Here is a 19,215-nt window from a genome sequence, read left to right as displayed (position 1 = left end):
CTGGCAGGAGTCAGTGTGTAGAGCCGGAGCTCCTGAGAGGTAACCCCTGGTATGGGAAAAACCTGTAATATACGGCAGAGACGTATCTGCCATTGGAACAGACTGTCGGTGGTTAATATGTTCCGTTGATACATACAATGAACTGTAATGAACTGTGCGCTAACATATGACAGTTGCTGAACTGTGCAGTCACCTGGTGACTGGAGAGATAAGGCGTGACTATTGAATGCTTTGTAAAGCCACACATGTTAAAGTAACAGACTATGTGTAAGCCGCTGACGTGTAACCTGGCTTATGGTGCAGTTTATGACGCTTTAATAAACCGGAATGGACTTAATTTGCATGAGATTTCGTGCCTGTATGCGTTATTCATGTGCAAAGCGAGTGTCCCCCAAGACCTGAAGTAAGGGAAACGCTACAATATATATATATGTACGGTATATACTCGAGTATAACCTGAGAATTTCAGCCCATTTTTTTAGGCTGAAATTGCCCCTCTCGGCTTATACTCGAGTCATTCCCTGGGGTCGGCAGGGGAGGGGGAGCGGCAGCTGTCTAATAATACTCACCTGCTCCTGGTGCGGTCCCTGGACATCCCTCGCTCTCCGGGCACTGACAGCTTCTTCCTGTATTGAGCGGTCACATGGTACCGCTCATTAGAGTAATGAATATGGACCCCACTCCACTCCCATAGGGGTGGCACCGCATATTCGTTACTGTAATGAGTGGTACCATGTGACTGCTCAATACAGGAAGAAGCTGCCGGCACCCGGAGAACCAGGGACCTCCAGAGACCACGCCTGGAGCAGGTGAGTATGGCAGGGCAGTGCGCTATATTCACCTGTTCCTTGTTCCACTGTCGGCGCCGCTGTGTCTTCTGCGTCCTCTGCAGTTACGCTCAGGTCAGAGGGTGCGATGATGCGATTAGTGTGCGCCGCTCTCTGCCTGAGCGTCAGTACGGAGGACGGGGAAGACACAGCGGCACCCAGCGGTGGAACGAGGAACAGGTGAATATTGCAAGTGCCGGCGGCCTGAGCGACGAGAGGTGAGTATGTCATTTTTTTTTTTTTAAATCGCAGCAACAGCATATGGGGCAAATATCTCTATGGAGAATCTTAAGGGGCCATGTGCAGCATTATATGTTGGCAAATATCTCTATGGAGCATCTTATGGGGCCATGTGCAGCGTTATATGCGGCAAATATTTCTATGGAGCATCTTATGGGGCTATGTACAGCATTATATGGGGGCAAATATCTCTATGGAGTATCTTATGGGGCCATAATCAGCATATGTGCAGAATTATATGGGCAAATGTCTGTATGGAGCATCTTATGGGGCCATAATCAGCATTTGTGCAGCATTATATGGTGCAAATGTGTCTACGGAGCATCTTATGGGGCCATAATCAGCATTTGTGCAGAATTATATGGGCAAATGTCTGTATGGAGCATCTTATGGGGCCATAATCAGCATTTGTGCAGCATTATATGGGCAAATGTCTGTATGGAGCATCTTATGGGGCCATAATCAGCATATGTGCAGCATTATATGGGCAAATGTCTGTATGGAGCATCTTATGGGGCCATAATCAGCATTTGTGCAGCATTGTATGGGGCAAATGTCTCTATGGTGCATCTTACGGGGTCATAATCAACATTTGTGCAGGATTATATGGGGCGTATTTTGTATGAAGCATTATATGGGGCCCATCATGAACTGTATGGAGCATTATATGGGGCTCCTGATTCAATATGGATATTCAAAAACACTTAACCTACTGATGTCTCAATTAATTTTACTTTTATTGGTATCTATTTTTATTTTTGACATTTACCGGTAGCTGCTGCATTTTCCACCCTAGGCTTATACTCGAGTCAATAAGTTTTCCCAGTTTTTTGTGGGAAAATTAGGGGTCTCGGCTTATACTCTGGTCAGCTTATACTCAAGTATATACGGTATATAAAACAGTTAAAGATGTTAGGAAAAAACTTTTTTTCCCATGGTGGTTTCTCACTGACCACTCCAGTGGTGCACCTGGTCTTTGCTTACATTCAACTGGAAAGTGATTTTTTTCAGCCAATCAGAAATTGTAGTGGTTATGTGCCATACAACTGGCATCATGGGTTTTATCGCTGAGCAATGATGTAGGAGTGGTGGAGGTGATGTCCTACTCCTTGATACCCCAAATGGGTAAATGTGTTTTATATTAATGCATTTTGTCAAGGGTAACACCCACTGGGGTTGCAGTCTAGCCTAGATAGGGTTTACCGCTAAAGGCCAGCCCAGTTTGTGTAGGAGGAACTGAGAGTTAGTGCCAAGTCCAGGAAGTGACAGTTCAGTGGAGAGGCGTTGTGCAAAGTGACAGCAGCAGTCGCAGGCACTAGGCTGCAAGGGACAAAGTGGACCTAATACTCAGTGCAGTGGATTGCCAAAGAACCCTTCCATGTGAATCCGTCTGCTGACCTGGAAACCGCGAGATGGATGTCAAGGCCTGTGAAGCTACAGGGAAAGATCGACTCAAACTCTAACAGGCTGGAGGTGATGCAATCTGGGTGCACTGCTAGTGTTGGATAAAAATTCCTAGTGGTAGAGAAGTTAATAAGAGGGATACTCTACCCACACAGAGAGCCAGAGCTGAAGTTTTGTCCGGTACCTGTTGGAAGGACAACAACCCGTTGGGCCTTATCCCTTATGCCTTTTTGTAAAGACAGCCAGTTGTCAAGTAAAAATTAGATTGTTTTTAGAAATCCTGTGTCCCCTGGATTGATTGCTGCCAAGGTTCCAGAAGAGAAAAACCTAGAGCCAATGGAAGCCTGTGGGTCAGAAGTAAGTGTGAAGCACACCGAGACGGGGACGCATGTTTTCTGTAGAGTTCCAGAGCAAGTGGAAGCAGCAGTTCGCCCATGACTACCTTGCTTGGGCACTTTACAATGATGCAAGTAGTATTGCACATGACTGCTGCTGTCACTGACTGACTGCAGTGGTCATATGTAACAAGAGACTATGCTCAACAGCAGTAGCTGTTGCAAATTAGTAATATAATTTTACATTGCAACAATACTCTTGTCACTGCATTAATAATTCATCCATAAGTGTTTTAGAGTATATTCACATGGAAGCTTTCGACATGGATTTTTCTGGATGAAAAATCTACATAAAAAAAAGTACGTAAAAAAACATACAATTTTTGAGAGGAGGGGGATTGTGCTGGTTTTTTTTCTGCTTTAGTACATTCAGTAGGCAGATTTAAAAAATTTTTTCAAGCAGAATTGCGTCAAGAATTGACATGCTGCTTATTTTTCTATGTGAAATAAAAACATTATACCATGTGCAATATGGGCATAGTTTTCTCATTTAACGTGAAATGGAGGATTATTCTAAGAGACTTTGAAGAGGCTTTTCACGTGGATTTTGAGCAGAATCTGTGCCCATATCTATGTTAGTTCACATTGTGAAAATATACCCTAAGCAAAAGAAAAATCAAAAACAAAACGAATTAAAAACTAATGAAACAAAATGTATTTTTTTCAAAATTCATTGTGTGTCCTGTGTTTTTAGCCAGTTTTAAACATTACTACTTGTTATTACCAGAGAAAAAATACAGCGATTTTTATAACATATCCACTTAATGGATCGCACATAATAATAATGATCTTTACTTTTTATATAGATTATAGATCAGGGGTCCCCAACTCCAGGCCTCGAGGGCCGCCAACAGTGCAGGTTTTCAGGATTTCTTTAGTATTGCATCGGTGGTAATGTGATCATCTGCACAGGTGATGATTCCAACCCCTGTGCAATACTAAGGAAATCATGAAAACCTGCACTGTTGGCGGCCATCGAGGCCTGGAGTTGGGGACCACTGTTATAGATTATGGATCGCACAGAGCAAACAAAGAAAAATGAGATGCGTTTCTGCCTTGTAAAACGCCCATGATTGTTCTTGATAGTTCCGTAAAAAGCAAAACTCATGAGTTTTAACATTTTTATTTTGAGTTTAGAAAATGATGTGCAGTTAAAAAACCAATAATACCTCACCCGAATAGTATGTGTTCGTCCACCAACTCTGTCTCGAGCCTCCAACACAATGACATTGAGTCCTGCTTCTGTCAGAAGTTTAGCAGCTGAAAGGCCTGCAAAAAATAGACAAAACAAATTACAAACGTTACACATTCACGAACATTTAGGAAATGTGAAGTATCTGGTGTAGTGTACTGTAATTCAGATAATTTATTGTGTAGTACTATAGATACTGTAACAAAGTCACTGGCAGAGTGCTGGAGGGGAGATACGTTTCACTGAGGCTATTCAGTGATTTGAATAAAGAAGTTTCGTTCAGCACACTATGTGTTGAGAGGGGTTAATCGGCCAAGATTCATTTATCTGTCCTGTCTCCATTTTGGATATTCTACATGCATCTCATTTCCAAAATGGATGGATTTTGTGTATGTATTGAGATACAGGGTTCTCAGGAAATTCTTTGTCTAACAGGACTTATAGATAAAGTAGCAAAGTGAAAGTAAAGGGTACCGCACCTAAACTCTTCAGCTGGGTGTAGGAAGGATATATATCTTCGTACCATGTTAGCCAGTAGATAGAAAAATATTTAGAATTGAGAGTCCTCAGTAGTTGATAATTACCTTTTAATGGCTAACTGAAAAGATGGTAACAAATTGCATGCTTTCGAGACTACTCAGGCCTTTTCATCAGGCATAGACTAAAAGAAATTCTGGAGAATCACATATTTATGCACAAAACATCACAGAACAAAAACATAAAACATGTCACCTGTCTTATCCATGTTTTTTTTTTTTTTTTATTCTGTGATGTTTTGGGCATAAATATGTGATTCTCCATAATTTCTTTTAGTCCATGCCTGATGAAGAGGCCTGAGTAGTCTCGAAAACTTGCAATTTGTTACCATCTTTTCAGTTAGCCATTAAAAGGTATCAACTACTGAGGACTCTCAATTCTAAATATTTTTCAGCTGGGTGTAGACATTATTAACTTTCGCCAGTTAGATGTATGTATGCTAATGCCAGCATACAGTACAGACCAAAAGTTTGGACACACCTTCTCATTTCAAGATTTTTCTGTATTTTCATGACTATGAAAATTGTGAATTCACACTGAAGGCATCAAAACTATGAATTAACACATGTGGAATAATATACGGTACTTAACAAAAAAGTGTGAAACAACTGAAAATATGTCTTATATTCTAGGTTTTTCAAAGTAGCCACCTTTTGCTTTGATGACTGCTTTGCACACTCTTGGCATTCTCTTGAAGAGCTTCAAGAGGTAGTCACCGGAAATGATTTTCACTTCACAGGTGTGCCCTGCCAGGTTTAACAAGTGGGATTTCTTGCCTTATAAATGTGGTTGGGACATTCAGTTGTGTTGAGCAGAAGTCTGGTGGATACACAGCAGATAGTCCTACTGAATAGACTGTTAGAATTTGTATTATGGCAAAAAAAAGCAGCTAAGTAAAGAAAAATGAGTGGCCATCATTACTTTAAGGAATGAAGGTCAGTCAGTCCGAAAAATTGGAAAACTTTGAAAGTGTCCCCAAGTGTAGTTGCAAAAACCATCAAGCGCTATAAAGAAATTGGGTCACATGAGGACCGCCCCAGGAAAGGAAGACTAAGAGTCACCTCTGCTTCTGAGGATAGCTTTATCCGAGTCACCAGCCTCAGAAATCACAGGTTAACAGCAGCTCAGATTAGAGACCAGGTCAATGCCACACAGAGTTCTAGCAGCAGACACATCTCTACAACAACTGTTAAGAGGAGACTTTGTGCAGCAGGCCTTCATGGTAAAATAGCTGCTAGGAAACCACTGCTAAGGACAGGCAACAAGCATAAGAGACTTGATTGGGCTAAAGAACACAATGAATGGACATTAGACCAGTTCCCATCTGTGCTCTGTTTTGATGAGTCCAAATTTCAGGTCTTTGGTTCCAACCACCGTGTCTTTGTGCGACGCAGAAAAGGTGAACGGATGGACTCTACATGCCTGCTTCCCACCGTGAAGCATGGAGGAGGAGGTGGGCTGGTGACACTGTTGGGGATTTATTCAAAATTGAAGGCATACTGAACCAGCATGGCTACCACAGCATCTTGAAGCGGCATGCTATTCCATCCGGTTTGCGTTTAGTTGGACCATCATTTATTTTTCAACAGGACAATGACCCCAAACACACCTCCAGGCTGTGTAAGGGCTATTTGACCAAGAAGAAGAGCGATGGGGTGCTACGCCAGATGACCTGGCCTCCACAGCCACCAGACCTGAACCCAATCGAGATGGTTTGGGGTGAGCTGGACCGCAGAGTGAAGGCAAAAGGGCCAACAAGTGCAAAGCATCTCTGGGAACTCCTTCAAGATTGTTGGAAGACCATTTCTGGTGACTACCTCTTGAAGCTGATCAAGAGAATGCTAAGAGTGTGCAAAGCAGTCATCAAAGCAAAAGGTGGCTACTTTGAAGAACCTAGAATATAAGACATATTTTCACTTGTTTCACACTTTTTTGTTAAGTATATAATTCCACATGTGTTCATTCATAGTTTTGTTGCCTTCAGTGTGAATTTACAATTTTCATACTCATGAAAATACAGAAAAATCTTGAAATGAGAAGGTGTGTCCAAACTTTTGGTCTGTACTGTATATGTAGAGATAAGCTCAGCCAAGTATATTGTTTCAATGAATGTCCATTCTAAACCTATATAAGCCCTGACTGATGATATAACAAAGAGTGTTCTGCTTAGATACATAAGAGTGTTCTACATGGTACCTCGTACGTATTGGATTTTACAATTTAATTTGGAGCAGGTACCACATATCAGAACGTTCCACATTCTGTGTTGATGACACTCTCTTGTAACAGTGTTGGTGCCAGAGGATTGGAGGATGGCTCATGTGGAATTTAAGAAATGTAAGAAGGTGGATCCAGGCAACTACCATCCGGTAAGCCTGACATCAGTAGTGTGCAAAGTTTTTGAGGGCATTATAAGAGATGAATGCAGAAATATATTGCAGAGAATAATGTAACTGACAACCAGCATGGATTCATGAAAGATAGGTCATGTCTATGTTACGTTTCTATGAGGAGGAAGTGCAAATCTGGATGTTGGTAATGCAGCTTATGTGATTTATCTGGACTTTGTAAAGGCACTTGATACTGTACCACATAACAGCCTTATACTGACGCTCCAGAAGCAAGGACTGGGGAAAACTATATGCAGATGGGTAAGGAATTGGGTAAAACACAGGAATCAAAGATCTAAGGGGTAACCCCTGTCCAGAGCCTCTCACCTAGCCAAATAAGTTCTCATGTGTCGCACTGACGAGGGCCAACAGCCCGAAACACCGTGTCTGCGAATTGAGATACTGATTTGGCTTTTATCCTAAGTCACATTGCATGAGTCGTTAAAGGGTTTATTGTGACTTGTAGGATCGCTACTTCCAACAGGTGGCGCTATAGAGTTTAAGTCCTCTTTTTCTCAGAAGAGGCAATGTGCATATAGGAAACAAAGAGTCGTCGCAAATGGTACATTCTCTAAATGGGATATAGTCAGCAGTTCTATACCGCAGGGATCTGTGGGAGGACCAATTCTTTCTAATTTCTTCATTAACCCTTTTATGACCTTGCGTGACCTTTGATCAGTTGTCATGTGCCCATAACAGTCGCTGGTGAAATCGCAATCCACCTGTGACTGTTAGCATGTTAAATACTGCTGTTAATCTCTGAGAGCATTTAACTTGCGTAAACCAGATGCACGTCATAAGACCCGCCCATTGGTGCTCCATCACGTGATAGAGGGGTGCTAATGAGTTGACAGCCGGGGGTCTGCAGAAGATCCCCGTTCTTGTCATTGCAGATCTCCTATAAATGTCGGCCTGTGGCTCATGGTGATGATTCCTGTTACACATAGCAGGGCTGAAGGATGATTGGAGCTTCAAGTCCCCCAAGGGGACTATTGTATAAAATAAAAATAAAAAAAAGTTTTAATAAAAAATAAATACAATAAATAATAATAATAATAAACACACATTTCAGAAATTTCTGATCTATCAAAATATAAAGTAGAATAATCCAAATAATCCAATCGGTAACAGAGTAACAAGAAAAACAATCAAAATGTCCAAACTACGTTGTTTTGGTTGCCGCAACATTGTAATAAAATGCAATAACAGGCGAACAAAACATCCTATCTACTCAAAAATGACATCAATGAAAACATCAGCTTGGCGTGCAAACAATAAGCCATCACCCAGGTCTAGATCCCGAAAAATGGAGGAGCTATGGGTCTCGGAAAATGGCACCATTTTATTTCTTACATTTCTTGGATCTTTTTTCTCCATTTAATAGCAGAGGCTTTTTACCCAATCAATCCCCAAAAATCTCTAAGAAACAAGCAGGTTTGGATTTCAATAAAATGTAACTTTTACTTCTACTACTTTAAAAACAACCACATACAATCTAAAGTGCATAACAAACTGTGAAAAAATAAAGTGCTCAGTGCAACAAACGAAAAAGTACCAATAAAACCATATAGTACCTAAGGGGCGAATAGGGAAGTTCTTTCACAACCTGTGTGATCCCCTATATATTCTCTTTACCCATGTATTTCAGATATTTGGACCCTTTTACACATGTGTAAAATTGTTGGGTCCAATTGTTAAACACTTTAGATTGTATGTGGTTGTTTTTAAAGTAGTAGAAGTAAAAGTTATGTTTTATTGCAATCCAAACCTGCTTGTTTCTTAGATCTTTTTTCTCCACTTAAATAGAAAAGAACCTATACATGTTTGGTATTTACGTACTTAAATTGACCTGGAAAATCATAATGACAGGTCGGTTTTAGCATTTAGTGAACATGGTAAAAAGAAAAAAAAAGCAATTGTGGAATTGCACTTTTTTTGCAATTTCACCGCACTTGGAATTTTTTATGTAAATAAATTTAAAGTAATACACCTAGGATGGAGTAATCCTATCTTTGCATATACATTAAGGCTACTTTCACACTAGCATTTTTTGAATACGTCGCAATACGTCGTTTAGGGGAAAAAACGCATCCTGCAAATTTGTTTGCAGGATGCGTTTTTGCCCCATAGAGTAACATTATCGACGCATTGCTACGTATTGTTACACGTCGCAACCGTCGTAAATGTAACGTTTTTTGCTGCCGACGGACCGCTTTTCCCGACCGCGCATGTGCAGCCATAACTCCGCCCCCACCTCCCCGCACCTCACAATGGGGCAGCGGATGCGCCGGAGAAATGCATCCGCTGCACCCCTTGTGCGGCGCATCAAACGCTAGCGTCGGAATCCGACGCTAGTGTGAAAGTAGCCTAAATGGGAGTATACTAGGGACTACAGAACAGGAGGACTTGGGTATTCTGGTTCCAAGTAAGCTGAACAGCAGCACTCAATGTCAAGCAGCAGCTGCAAAAGCAAACATGATTTTAGGATGTATAAAAAGAGAGATAAAATCCTGTGATCCCAATGTATTACCCCTATATAAATCACTAGTGAGGCTACATATATAATATTCAATCTAGTTTTGGGCTCCACATTTAAAGAGGATGTTCGGGAGTTAGAGTCAGTTCAAAGCTGAAGTACTAGATTATTACAAGGAAGGGAAGGGCCTCTCATATGAGAAGTTGGAAATGTTGTGCTTGTTTAGCTCAGAAAAGGGATGTCTCAGAGAAGATCCCATTTGTATGTATAAATACATGTATTGTCAATACAAAGGACTGGCACATTCCTTCCAAAGGCAATAGAAAGGGGCAGAGGGCACACATTACAGGTAGAAGAAAGGCGATTCTGGCAGCTAAATAGGAAAGGGTTCTTTACAGTTCGAGCTGTAGTTTGTTTGACATGGCTTGCATTTATTTCTGAAAATATTGGAAATCTGGCAAAATGTTTGAAAGTTTCACAATTTTCAAACATTTAATCTTCATGCCCTTAAATCAGAGAGTTATATCACACAAAATAGTTCATAAATAACATTTACCACATGTCCACTTTACATCAGCACATATCTGAAACATAATGCTTTTTTGTTACGAAGGTATAAGGGTTAAACATTGATCAGCAATATCTCATTTTTCCATAAAATTTACAAAACCATTTTTTTAGGGCCCATATCACATTTGAAGTGACTTTGAGGGGCCCAAAACTGACACCATTCTAAAAACTGCACCCCTCAAGGTGCTCAAAATCACATTCAAGATGTTTTTTAACCCTTAAGGTGCTTCACAAGAATTAATAGAATGTGGAAGGAAAAAATTAACATTTAACTTTTTCCCACAGAAATATTACTTTAGCGCCAACTTTTTCATTTTCACAAGGGTAACAGAAAAAAATGTACCATAAAATTGGTTTTGCAATTTCTCCTGCCAATACCACATATGATGTGGAAAACTACTTTTTGGGCACACAGAAGGGCTCGGAAGGGAAGGAGTGCTATTTGACTTTTGTCATTCAAAATTGACTTGAATTAATAGCCAATGCCATGTCGCATTTGGAGAATCCCTGAGTTGCCTAAGCAGTGGAAACTCCCCACAAATGATCCCAATTTGGAAACTAGACCCTCAAGAACTTTATCTAGATGTGTGATGAGCACCTTGAAACCTCAGGGGCTTCACAGAATTTTATAATGTTGAGTCATGAAAATTAAAAACACACATTTTTTCCACAAAAATGTTATTTTAGCCTCAATTTTTTATTTTACATGGATAGCAAGACAAAAACGGTTGACCAACTTTTTTGTGCAATTTCTCCTGAGTACGCTGATATAACATATGTGGAGGAAACCTAATGTCTGCACGCATGGCAGGGCTTGGAAGGGGAGGAGCACCATTTGTCTTTTGGAATACAAAATTGGCTTGAATCCATAGCTGATGCCATGCCTCATTTGGAGAGCCCCTGAGGTGTCTAAACAGTGGGAATCTCCAAAAAATTACCCCATTTTAGAAATTAGACCCCTCTTGGACTTTATCTAGATGTGTGGTGAGCAGTTTGAGCCCTCATGGGCTTCACAGAGTTTTATAATATTGAGACGTGAAAATTAAAAAACAAATTTTCCCAACAAAAATGTTTCATCCCCATTTTTTTTTAAACTTTCACAATGGTAACAGAAGGAAAGTGATGTCAAAATTTGTTGTGTAATTTTTCCAAAGTATGCATTTACCCCATATTTGTTGAAAAATATGGGCGCATGGTAGGGCTGGAAAGTGAATGAGTGCTATTTTGACTGCAATAGCAGACACCATGTCAAATTTGAAAAGCCCAAAACAGCTGAAACCCCCACTGGTGATCCCATTTTTCAAACTGCACCTCTCAAGGAATTCATCTAGGGGAGCAATATGTTTAAACCTCAGGCGATTCACAAGCTTATATAAAATTGGGCTGAGTAAATTAAATATTACTATTTTTTCCACTAAAATGTTGCTTTGACCCCAAGTTTGCAAGTTTCAAAAGGGTTAATAGGAGAAAATGAACAGTACAATTTGTTATGCAATTACTCTGGAGCACATCAATACAACATAAGTGGTCGAAAAGTACTTTGAGGCACAGTGCAAAGCTCAAAATGGAAGAAGCGCCATACTACAGTGCAGATTTTGTTGCACTGGTTTGAGGGGGCCATGTCATATTGGCAGAGCCCCTAATGTGCCAGAACAGCAGAATCCCCAGTGATCATATTGACACCACAAGTGGGTAACAGAATTTCATACAATCGGGCAGTGAAGAAAAGATAATTAAATTTTTACCACAAAAAAATTGTTTTAGCCCCAGATTTTACATTTTCATACTGGGAAATGGGTAAAAATGATGCCAAAAGGTGTCACATATTTTCTGCTGAACGTGGCAATACTCCATGTGTGGCTGTACAGTACTGCTTAGCCACACAGCGAGACTCGGAAGGGACCGAGCGCTATTTGACTCTTGGAGAACAAATTATTATAGAATAGTTTCTAAACTCGATATGTAGAGCCCCAAAATGCCAGGAAAGCAGAATACCCCCTCAAGTAACACCATTTTGGAAATTACACCCCTTTGAGAATTTATCTACAGGTGTAGTGATAGTGACGATTTTGACTCCATAAGGGTACTTTCACACTAGCGTTTTTTTAAATCCGTCACAATGCGTCGTTTTGCAGAAAAAACGCATCCTGCAAAAGTGCTTGCAGGATGCGTTTTTTCCCCATAGACTTCTATTGACAACGCATTTGCGACGGATTGCCACACTTCACATCCGTCGTGCTTTGGCGGACCGTCGGGAGCAAAAAACGCTACATGTAACGTTTTTTTCTCCTGACGGACCGCTTTTTCCGACCGCGCATGCGCGGCCGGAACTCCGCCCCCACCTCCCCACACCTTACAATGGGGCAGCGGATGCGCTGGAAAAATGCATCCGCTGCACCAATTGTGCAATGCAGCAAACGCTAGCGTCGGAATCTCTCCCCGACGCATTGCGACGGGGAGATTCCGACGCTAGTGTGAAAGAAGCCTAAGTGTTTTCCAGAAACAAGCAACAGTTGGATGTAGCTGGGTGAAAATTGCAAACTGCCATTGTAGTGACTGTACTGGTCACTGTAGTGACCAGTATGTTATGCACAGCCAATGCTCCAGGAGACATGCACTCGTAAGTTAGGTGGACTTTCATCTCTACAGAAATGCCAAACATGTGGACGCTTAATATGGATTAAGGACACTGGGGCTCAGAAGGAAGGGAGCATTTGAATTTGGGAGCTCAGTATTTGCTGAATTTCTTTTACGGGGGCGAGGAGCCATAGCACTTTTCCAGAGCCTTTATACTACCAATAACGTAGAAACCTCCTATACTTCATTTAACAGATGACAGACCTGACAGGGGAATTGCTTTTTTTGTGGATTGAGTTAAAGCTTTTGTTGTGAACATTTTACATAATGTTTGGCATCACATTTATCCGGCAATCTACGTTGAGCACTTACTTTGGGGTTTCCATCTAAATTTCAAAGTGACATGATTCAGATGAAACCCCCGAGGGATCCATTCACTGTAGTGAGGCAGCAGAGTTACTCTGGACTCCGTCTGGCCTCTGTTCAACAGTGTCCTTTTCAGAAGTGCACTAGAAAACCGCGCTTTTATGTATGACTAAAAAGACGGACACCACTGGATCACAGGTCAGACGGCGTCCACAGTGCCTCCATTTGCCTCTTATAGGGAATTTTCCTCTGGGGGTTCTGTCAGAATCATGTATTTCAGAGATTTATATGGAAAGTCCGGTGTAAGCGCTCAGTGTAGAGTGCATGATAAATGTGAGCCGAGCCTTACTGAAATCTTTGTGAGGCAACATGAACAAATCAAAAAAATCCATCAAAAATTGGAGTACATGTCCATAAATACTCAAAGAGATTTTTATTACATTGTCAATAAATACAAAACATATTAGCATTAACAGGTCAATACTACAAGTTCAAACAGCCAAATGAGGAATGATGGTAGCAATAAGATGGAAAGACACAGCGTGGATAAGCCTAATGCCAAAAAATACTTATTCAAAGTGCTTAGTGCAATTATTAGCTGGGCCAAGATCACAGTACTGGAAAGTTCCAACACGAATTACAACAATAGCATAATCAGGTATACAGAGCCCTGCGCATAGGCTCAAGAAACCCTCTCCACAAAGTATATTAATACATATAGATGTGCTTGTAGGACCTTACCCAGCTACTGGCAATTAGGACGCTCCACGCTGTGGCCCCAACGCGCGTTTCGCGTCAGCTTCGTCAGGGGGCGGTGTTATTGCATATCCTCTGTGTGTCTTATAAAGGTCGCTCTCATTAACTACATTAAACCCACATGTGTCGGCGCATGTCGCTACGGTCCGGCAGGGAATTACATCCCAGGCGGCCCCCAACATGGCGCCGCGGTCAGTTCCGCCAGAAGTGGCGTCACTGGACCGCACGCGTCATAAGCAGGCGCCACCCACAATGTCCCACAATCCAAACGCAGACAGACATGCGCACTGTGGATCAAGGCGTCAGAAGCATAGGTCGCGTCGTCATGGAGACGAAGATACGAAGGGAGGGGAAATTGGACCGCATCACAATATTCTATAATACAACGCCAGCGTCAGCCACCATACTGTGGATGCTAAGTTAAAACCGCCGCAGAAAATCAGTGCCTGTTGTGCCGCAAAGTAAATAGAAGTGAAATAGCCTACACTATTATATTGCATGTGAAAAATCGTAACGACAATCATTCTAAATGATTGCAATATTTACATATCACAAACACCGTGATAGATATGCCGTACGTGAAGAAGGAAGCTATAAAGCCAAAAAGTACATTGGGCCACTAGAATCATAGCAGATAAAAATGTGACACACCATTTAAACACATACATTTCTGCGTAATTGATACATCTAACCATGATATGATACTATAATATATTACAGCAATTCTCTATGAACGTGAAATATAAAAAGTAAATACACCCTTGAAAATACATACAAGACTGCATGTGAATAGTACACTAAAAAGAGGGACATAATATACAAATAAAAAATAAAAAATAAAAAATAGAAGCATATATTTGGTGATCTGTCTCCTTTTCTCCATAGATGATGTCCATTCAAAAACACCGTCACGAAGATCACAGTATGGTTGGAGATACTGCATCCCAGAAGAAAAGCTTCATCACACAATATAGTCCTGGCGCGATCGAAGAACCAGCCCCTTAGTGAGTATAAGCAGAGCGACATACTAGTATAAAAATGAAAACAAAAAAAAAAAAATTAATAAACACGAAACACAAAACACCATAATAAAAAATAATTAAAAACCGAAGACTAGTACTACAAAAAGGAACTAAAGCTTAGTTGTTCATTGAGACCCGCTGGGGCAAGCGTACCTAATACAGTAATCCAGCGGCATTCTCTCTGAGCCAACCTCCGCTTGGCATCACCACCTCTACTTCCCATATGAATTTTTTCAATTCCCCATATTTGGAGATCTTTGGGATAACAGTTATGGCACTTCCGAAAATGTTTCGGAATTGGTTTAAGGTCCTCCACCTCTTCCACCCCCTTTGCTGCTTTGATATCGCGTACGTGTTCGCGCACACGGATTCGCAGCTCTCTTGATGTCAAACCAATATAGACAAGCTTGTATGTGCACATTGCAAAGTACACCACATGGGTCGTACTACACGTGATATGATCCATTATTTTAAATTCACGCTTGCCGTCAGACGAGAAAAAGGTGGAGGATCTAACCATATTTCTACAGGCCATACAATCACCACATGGAAAAAAGCCATTCCTGGGTTTACCAGCTTTAAATGGGTCAGGCTTCTTTACCACGTAGTGACTGTGTACAAGTATATCTTTGATGTTATTGCTACGGCGTGATGTCATTAGAGGTCGCTCAGAGAGACAATTCTTGAGCAGTGGGTCAGTTTTCAAGATGGACCAGTGTTTATTTAAAACACGTCTCATTTCATCCCACTTATGGTTAAAAGTGGATATAAATCTAGGTTGGTTATCCCCAATCCTATCTCTAACTTTCCTGTTATCACTCAACAGATCGTTTCTGCATGTTTGTTTTGCTCTTAAATACCCCTTCCGTATAATACGTCTACTATATCCACGTTGATAGAATCGCTCCCCAAGGTCCATAGCCTGCCTCTCAAACAAGATGTCAGAGGCACAGATCCTTCGCGCCCGAAGGAACTGTCCAATGGGGATGGCTCTTATCGTGGAGGGCGGATGGGAAGAGGAGGAGTGAAGGAGCGCATTAACTGAGGTTTCTTTCCTGTACATGTCAGTATAAATTTCACCACTTTTTTGGACCCTTAATGTGATGTCCAAGAATGAAATTTCATCATGATGGTGTATATATGTGAGCTTGATGCTGGAGCCGTTATCATTCAATCCCGCCATAAACTTATGTAATTCCAGGGCAGGGCCCTACCATATAAATAGAATATCATCAATATATCTGTACCAACCAAGAATTTGGTGGACAAAGGGTGCGGACTGTGCGCCGCCCTGAAAGATCTCTCGCTCCCAAAAGCCCAAAAATAAATTTGCATAGGACGGCGCACAGGCCGCACCCATGGCAGTGCCCTGCCGCTGGAGAAAAAAACGATCTTTAAAAATAAAAAAATTATGTGTCAGGATGAATTCCAACAGCTCCAGCACCAGCTCACGTAGATCCGGGTCCAGATTACTTCCCTCCAGAAAAAATCTAGTGGCTCTCAATCCCTCCGTATGTCGGATACTAGTGTATAACTGTTCAACATCGGCTGCCACCAAAAGCATGTCTTCCTCCACGATAAGGCCATCTACCCTCCGTAGGACGTCCGTAGTGTCTCTGACATACGAGGGCAGCGTCTCAACCTGTGGTTTTAAATAATGTTCAATGAACTTGCATGTCATATCGCATAGCCCTTCTATGCCAGAGACAATCGGACGCCCAGGCGGAGAAACGAGGTCCTTGTGGACCTTGGGGAGTAAATAAAAAGTGGGTATCACTGGACATTGGGTAAGTAGACCACCCAAAGTTTTTTTATTGATGATACCTCTTTCACAAGCTATTTCTAAAATTGTATGAAGTTGTTTTTGAAAAATCAATAGAGGATTTTGTGTTAAAGGGGTGTATATATCCCTATTCCTCAGCTGCCTGAACGCTTCCTTTTCGTACCTCTCCACTGGCCAAATGACCACATTTCCACCCTTGTCGGCTGGCTTAATCACCACATCATCCCATGACTTAATTTCTTGTAAAGCCTCTCTCTGTTTATGTGTGAGATTATCTCTTTTTTTGTAGTTGTTGATTTTACTGAGATCTTCCGCCACTAGTCTAGTAAAAATTTCCACTTGTGGACAAAGAGACAAGGGGGGAAATGTGGTACATCTGGCCGAGATACAAGGTGGAGAGGCACTTACCCCCATATCCAGGGACTCTCGTTCCAGATCTTCCAGATCCCTTAAGGTTTGTAATTCAATGGGATCATTAATGTCTGCATGTCCTGAGGAGCGTAGGTGAAGCCTTTTGAGGATGATCTTCCGGGCAAATAGATGTAAGTCTTTCAGTGCTATAAAGAAGTCAAAATTATTGCATGGGGAAAACGACAACCCTAGACCCAACACCTCTCTCTGTGATTCTGAGAGAACATGAGTGGATAAATTGATTACCTCCAGTACATTCGATTTCATTTTTTTCTCCTCCCCAGGAGATATATCCATTTTACGCTTGTTTCTCAAACGTCCATTCCTCCACTCCTTTCTCTCCTGATCTTTTTTAGTCCAGAATGGTCGACCATTTTCAACTTTTGATCCTCTTTCCTCAGCAGAGGATACAGATGAGAAAGAGATAGACCGGCTTCTTGGGGCTGATTTATTAAAAGTACGTCTATGATACCACTTATATGTACGACCTTGTTGTCGGTCAATTACATCTCGCTGATATTTTTTGGTTTTGTTTTGTACTACTTCTGTCTCCCATTTCTTCAGAGCCAGGTCTATTTCCTCCTTAAATTTCGATTTGGCTTCACTCGTCAAACATTTATTAATTTCCTCTTGTACTATATTTAATTCATCATCTAATTCTTTCAATTGTTTTTCATTATGTTTGACCAATAATTCCATAAATTTCTTTGAACAAGCTGATGCCGCATCCTCCCATTGTTGGACAAAATCATTATCGTCTACCATAAAAGATGGGAACACCTGTACTCGTAGGCCCCTAGGGACCAAATCACATCCCATATATCGCTCAAGAAACGCTTTATTCCACCACAGACGAGTACGTCTGTGGAGTAGTTCCTTATATTTGTTGGTCATAATACTCGTGTCTCCGGATCTAAAATCAGCTGTGCTACCAGCACCCTCATTAAACACTTGGTCAAGCTGATTTAGCCACGCTTTTTCGCGTTCACGAAAGTCCATGTCTTCAAATTTGGTTACTGTGAAAACACAGATAATAGCATAACAGAAAAAAACCAAATTTAAATGAAAATCAGATTTCTCTACCATGCTCACAAAACTAGTGTGGGAGCTTCACGGAGAGAATCACCAATATCAATTGAACACTCCACAATATAGAAAAATCCATCAAAAATTGGAGTACATGTCCATAAATACTCAAAGAGATTTTTATTACATTGTCAATAAATACAAAACATATTAGCATTAACAGGTCAATACTACAAGTTCAAACAGCCAAATGAGGAATGATGGTAGCAATAAGATGGAAAGACACAGCGTGGATAAGCCTAATGCCAAAAAATACTTATTCAAAGTGCTTAGTGCAATTATTAGCTGGGCCAAGATCACAGTACTGGAAAGTTCCAACACGAATTACAACAATAGCATAATCAGGTATACAGAGCCCTGCGCATAGGCTCAAGAAACCCTCTCCACAAAGTATATTAATACATATAGATGTGCTTGTAGGACCTTACCCAGCTATTGGCAATTAGGACGCTCCACGCTGTGGCCCCAACGCGCGTTTCGCGTCAGCTTCGTCAGGGGGCGGTGTTATTGCATATCCTCTGTGTGTCTTATAAAGGTCGCTCTCATTAACTACATTAAACCCACATGTGTCGGCGCATGTCGCTCCGGTCCGGCAGGGAATTACATCCCAGGCGGCCCCCAACATGGCGCCGCGATCAGTTCCGCCAGAAGTGGCGTCACTGGACCGCACGCGTCATAAGCAGGCGCCGCCCACAATGTCCCACAATCCAAACGCAGACAGACATGCGCACTGTGGATCAAGGCGTCAGAAGCATAGGTCGCGTCGTCGTGGAGACGAAGATACGAAGGGAGGGGAAATTGGACCGCATCACAATATTCTATAATACAACGCCAGCGTCAGCCACCATACTGTGGATGCTAAGTTAAAACCGCCGCAGAAAATCAGTGCCTGTTGTGCCACAAAAGTAAATAGAAGTGAAATAGCCTACACTATTATATTGCATGTGAAAAATCGTAACGACAATCATTCTAAATGATTGCAATATTTACATATCACAAACACCGTGATAGATATGCCGTACGTGAAGAAGGAAGCTATAAAGCCAAAAAGTACATTGGGCCACTAGAATCATAGCAGATAAAAATGTGACACACCATTTAAACACACACATTTCTGCGTAATTGATACATCTAACCATGATATGATACTATAATATATTACAGCAATTCTCTATGAACGTGA

The 19,215-nt window shown here is 41.3% G+C and overlaps 1 protein-coding gene across 1 annotated transcript in view; it reads right to left on the bottom strand.

Annotated features, from left to right (window-relative positions):
* Positions 1-19,215, bottom strand: part of LOC138673068 (amine oxidase [flavin-containing] B-like) — a 151,073-nt gene that overhangs the window by 97,985 nt on the left and 33,873 nt on the right. The window contains exon 2 of the mRNA XM_069761649.1: positions 4,041-4,135. Coding sequence (XP_069617750.1) covers positions 4,041-4,135 — 95 coding nt within the window. The remainder of the gene's footprint in view (positions 1-4,040; positions 4,136-19,215) is intronic.

Source organism: Ranitomeya imitator, chromosome 3 (genome assembly GCF_032444005.1).
Source record: "Ranitomeya imitator isolate aRanImi1 chromosome 3, aRanImi1.pri, whole genome shotgun sequence".
NCBI classification, from domain to species: domain Eukaryota; kingdom Metazoa; phylum Chordata; class Amphibia; order Anura; family Dendrobatidae; genus Ranitomeya; species Ranitomeya imitator.
Note: the sequence above shows the minus strand (reverse complement) of the source record. Positions and strands in the feature narration are given on the sequence as shown.